Raw genomic sequence first — 5,477 nt, 5'->3', positions numbered from 1 at the left:
CAAAAAGCAGTTTTTATTCCATTTCTCGTTTATTTTATATACATTTCTAGGGCTTTGAACTTTTCTGGGTTGTTATTCTTTTGCTTCCTTACTTAAAAGTAAGGCAGCAGAAATGGAAATGGATGGATGTTCTGTACAGGACTCCTTGAAATATATATCATGGCCTACTCTAGTAGACATGGGGCAATTTCTAAAAGCTATATATCGCCTAAAAACAATCAACTTTATCCCTTTGGAGAATGCCTTATAGACGTGTTAATAAAGTTTAACAATGGGCTTTCAAAAGAAATTTTTTTATAAATTTACAATTTAAAAATGATAAAAACATATACAATATCCTTTATTGTAAGTTCCATATACCCAACTGATTCTCATACCCAACTTGATTTTTGCCTAACTCTTGTATCTGTAGCCAACCTATGGTTACAATTTGACCAGGACTTTACAAATGGAGTTGCATCCCAATCTGCTAACTCTTTCCCCAATAAATTTATTGTCATTAGATCTGATATGTGATCTATTGTTAAACTATTTCTCACCCTTGTACAAATTATGTTCAATAAATTGAAACCTCTTTCAGCTTCAGCATTATTGATTGCAATAGTGTTAACTATCTTTTTAGCTTTTTGTATAGTTGTAGGAATTGGAACATTGTTTGATTTTATATTATTTACAAATTCCCGAAAATCATTCAAATCAATTTCGTATTTTAAAATTTCACATAGATGAAATAATTTTTTTTCACCAGCTATCCATGGTGAAGTTATTTCTTCATAAGGCCATGTAGAAGGTTCCAGCAAGTCAAAATAATTAAAAATACTTTCATCATGGTTTCTGTCAGATATAAGACGTAAATGCATGTGTTCAATTATATTTTCTAGTAACATACTCCTAGGAAGAGCATTAAATTTATTATTTTTACTAAATGGAATATCTTTAAACTTATCTGACTTAATCAAACCTTCAATTTGAGACTCGTGCTTTCCAGTACCAATTTTTAAATCTTCCAAAGCTCTTATGGTGCGTTTGATAAATTTTTGTGCTTTCTGAATGTTAGTTGATTTGGACTGTAATGCAGCTGAAAGTAATGAAAATTCTTCAAGAATGTCAATCATTAAAGCAAGGTCTTGCAAAAAATGAATGTTAGCTAATCTCTTTGCCAAACTAGAGCAAGAATTAGAAAAATGCGTATATAATACAGGATATGCGTGCCATACAGCAGTAGCAGCTTGTAAACTACATGCTGCCCATCTTGGTCCCATTACCCGGCCAATTTTAATAATTTCTATTTCAAGATCTTTAGCTATAGCTTCTAAAAGCTTGTTTTGATTTTTATTAGACTGGTGATAAATGGAAGAAATTTTATCAAGAAATAGTTTAAAATGATTAACTTGTTTTATTTCAGATATTGAATCATCAAGTGACAAGTGCAATCGATAGTTTAAACAGTTCCAAATAATGATTTTAGGAAAATTTTCTAACAACTTTGTAGCTATTCCAGACTTACTTCCCAGAATTGTATTAGCACCGTCAGAACAAAATGCAATTAAATTTGCTTTCAAATACTCATTAGTAACGCCACAATCATTTAAAGAACTCAATATTGTATTAAAAATAAACTCTGCCGCGGTTGACACCAATTCTTTTAAAGCAACAAATAACATAACTGGTGCAGGAGCAGACTGAACTGTGCACTGGAGATAAATCACTAGAGTGCTTTTCTTTGAAACTGTAGATGCCTCATCAATTATGATGCAGATTTTGGCATTCTCTTCTATAATATTCTTAAATATCTTCATTTTCATTTCTTTTGCAATATGTTCCGCTATTCTTATTGCACTGTATCGTGTATTTAAACAGTTGACCTCTCCATTTTTCTCTTGTAATTCTGTTGCCCCCTCAATATCAGATAAAGGTCTATTATGTTTTACTAAACTGTAAACAGTATTGAAAACTTTTACAGTAGCATCAATATTTTTATTATTTTGTTTATGCACTAAATCAGAAACTGAGTCATTAACTGATTCCTTTAACAAATCCTGAATTTTACCATGGGCTTTAGAAACATCATGTTCCCTAATTTTTTTCCGCAGAGAAGCCTGTCTAGTAGTTTTATTACTGCCATTAGGGGTTACTAAATATGCAATCCATTCCTTAGACACATGGACATGCTTTTCTGCTTTCGATCCCAAATGTCGAACTGTTGAACAATCCTTACATCCTAATTTACCTTCTTTTATTTCAAGCCATTTGTACTGTTCTGTAAACAAAAATGCTTGTTTTTCATTCCAACAATCTGGAAGCACAAGATTATCTGTTTCTTCCTTTGATGAACATGATGGATTTTCTTCAATGATTGGTTGTTGAACATATTTGAAATTTGATTCCTTTGACTTAGACAATCCACAATGATTTTTGCTATTATTATTTTCTGTGTCTGTTTTCACCTTCTTCACATTTAAAAAACGCAAAAAATCTCCCTGTCGTTTTGGCATTTTAGGGAACAGAGTCTGAAAAATAATTTTACATACATAAGTAAATTCTTGATAACACTTTAAGGGTTAATGTAAAAATTTCTGTTAATGATTTTTTATATAATTTTAGAAATAAATTTTGCTTACATTGATTTTCAATTTGTACCTATAACTTCAATATGACTTCCTATTTGTTGAAAAATTCACTATCAGCTTTTTTAAAGTTTATTTATTGTTTTAGTAATCTCTACACCCACTGTGGAGCTCAAACTCACAACCCTGAAATCAGAAGCTTTATGTGCCTCCTGACTGAGCCAACCAGGCTCTGTTTTTAAAATTTTATAGCCAATAATGTCACGAAATTTGACTATGAATGTTTGATTAATATCCAATTGAACAAAGAAGTTGTTCATATGATTTACAAATGAGTATAGTTCCAATGTGAAAAGTGGTTAATATTTTCATTTAATAAGATGAAAAGTGAAAAAATGAAGATGTATAGCAGAACTCCACTCACTCATCAACGACATCAACATCTCTGTTGAATCAAAGAGTTTTTAAGTATTACAAGGTTTCCTCAATTGTTCATGCAAACAGTGCAGCAATTTAGAGATGCATCACATTTTTAGGCTTACTCTACATTAACATTTTATCCACCACTTTCTTAAGTTTAGATAATCAATAAATAATAAATCAAGGCCCGATTTGTAGTTTGACATTTACCTTGGTGTAAATACTCCAACCATGTTGCAGAAGCATGTTGTTATGTAGTATTTCTACCATTCAGATACAATAGGTGTAAATAACCTCAAATTAAGATATGATGAGTTTTGAGTATTTACTACCTTAAATGTAATAATTTATTTCCTTGTAACTTTATATACTTTAATTTTTTATACTTTAATTTTTAATAATGGCTGTATGTAACAAATCAGCTCACAAAACTCCTGAAAATCTAACAATCAGTTCTTGCAAGCCAGTTCACGCCACCTCCAACACACTTGGCACTTAATGACAGAACTCAAAACCCACAAATATAAAATACTTACATCACTATGACAGGTGCTAGGCTCTTCCTTATCACCACAGACCAGATCAATGCATTCAAGAACACATTTTGATCGTCCTTCCTAAAAAGGAATTGAGCAAATTTACAAGGCATGAAAACCATTCAAACCAAACTTGCATTTACAATAAGTTGTAATTGGAATTAGTAAGACTTCCTCCTTAGTGGCACAGAATAATCAGAAACAAAAGCAGCACAGGAAAAGATTCAGAGTAGATGAATAAGTAATGACAAGAAAACCCAAAGAGAAACTAAGTCTACATAGAGGAATAAAGCCATGTGGATTCCTTTGGAAATGGAAAATAGTACAGGGACAGTATTAAAAAGACACATCATGGTACTATATTCTTTAACTGGATGACTATCAATAATCTTTTAGATATCTAAGCTCAAAATCACAGAGTTCTTGAATAGCTCTGCTTTATCCTCCATATCCTTACACAAGCAAACATCAAGCCCTGATTTTCTCAGCTCTTTCTTTACATATATACTACCTACACAATACACCAGGCCCTAAGTACCTGGGTCAAAAACCTAGGTTTTATTCTATAAGTAAATGAACCAATCAATAGTGCTGAGATGGGAACATGAGAGCTGTGGTTCAAGATTAGGAAAGTATGGAGTGCGGAAGACTACAAGATAATCCAGACAATAGTAATGTAGTACTAAAATAGAGTGAAGTCCAGAAGAACAATCAGGAAGTACACTCTTCTGTATGTGTATTACAATAAAATTTATATCAAAGGAAAGGGCTCTTTTTGTACCTACACATTTTTATCATTCCTTTCTTTCAACATATTGTGTTTATTTAGCTACATGCAAGCATAGATGTATATGGCAGAACACAAAGAGGACACTGTGCTATAATGCAGGCTGAAGGCTAGAAAGAGATTTATAGGAAGACTAAGGTATCCACAATACATCAAGTAGTAACTTTTTATATCTGAAGAACCTTCAAGCAGAGAACTGTACCCAGCAGCATTTCACCTTTACTGAATGGTACTGGTGGAGCCCAGCATAGGATGGGGTTACAAAGGGAAGTAAATTCCATCTCTGAGTATAAAATATACTTTAAAATAAAGTAGAATTAAATTATTACTGTTTTTTTTCTATGGAACCATTTAAAGGCAATAGGGGGGGCTCCTGGCTGGCTCAATCTAGGAACGGGTGACTCTTGATCTCATGGTTGTAGGTTTGAGCCCCATGTTGGATAAAGATTTCTTTTTTTTTTTTTTTTAAAGATTTTATTTATTTATTCGACAGAGACAGAGACAGCCAGCGAGAGAGGGAACACAAGCAGGGGGAGTGGGAGAGGACGAAGCAGGCGCCCAGCCAAGGAGCCTGATGTGGGGCTCGATCCCAGAACGCTGGGATCACGCCCTGAGCCGAAGGCAGACGCTTAACCGCTGTGCCACCCAGGCGCCCCTGGATAAAGATTTCTTAACAATAAAACCTTAAATAAGTTAATTAATTAAATAAAGGCAGTGGGAATATTTTTACTCTCTTCTTTCTGAAACTGAAATTCCACCTAGGGGCTCCTGGGTGGCTCAGTTGTTAAGTGTCTGCCTTCAGCTCAGGGCGTGATCCCGGTGTTCTGGGATTGAGCCCCACATCAGGCTCCTCTGCTGGGAGCCTGCTTCTTCCTCTCCCACTCCCCCTGCTTGTGTTCCCTCTCTCTGTCAAATAAATAAATAAATAAAATCTTTAAAAAAAAATGAAATTACACCTACAGCGTACAAGCATACCTCTGAAATATTATAGGTTCAGTTCCAGACCACTACAATAAAGCAAGTATCACAACAGAGTGAGTCAAATGAATTTTTGACTTCCCAGGGCATATAAAAGTTATCTTTATACTATACTATAGTCTATTAAGATGTAATAGTGTTATGTCTAAAAAACTGTACAGTTTATTAAAAAATACTTTATGGCTAAAA

General features: G+C 33.6%; 1 protein-coding gene across 1 annotated transcript; it reads right to left on the bottom strand.

The window, feature by feature from the left end:
* Positions 1-371: 371 nt before the first annotated feature.
* KIAA1586 (KIAA1586 ortholog) lies at positions 372-4,727 on the bottom strand. Its single transcript, XM_034648054.1, has 2 exons — positions 3,524-4,727; positions 372-2,510 (listed from the first exon to the last, which is right to left on the bottom strand). Exon 2 carries the CDS (start codon positions 2,493-2,495, stop codon positions 372-374), a length of 2,124 nt encoding a protein of 707 aa, XP_034503945.1. The 5' UTR covers positions 2,496-2,510; positions 3,524-4,727.
* Positions 4,728-5,477: the final 750 nt, after the last annotated feature.

Source organism: Ailuropoda melanoleuca, chromosome 19 (genome assembly GCF_002007445.2).
Source record: "Ailuropoda melanoleuca isolate Jingjing chromosome 19, ASM200744v2, whole genome shotgun sequence".
Taxonomy (NCBI): domain Eukaryota; kingdom Metazoa; phylum Chordata; class Mammalia; order Carnivora; family Ursidae; genus Ailuropoda; species Ailuropoda melanoleuca.
The sequence above is the reverse complement of the archived record's forward strand: the minus strand, read 5'-3'. Positions and strand labels throughout refer to the sequence as shown.

Excerpts from the sequence above, each read along its gene's own strand:
- KIAA1586 (XM_034648054.1), bottom strand. The coding sequence starts at position 2,495 with ATGCCAAAACGACAGGGAGATTTTTTGCGTTTTTTAAATGTGAAGAAG.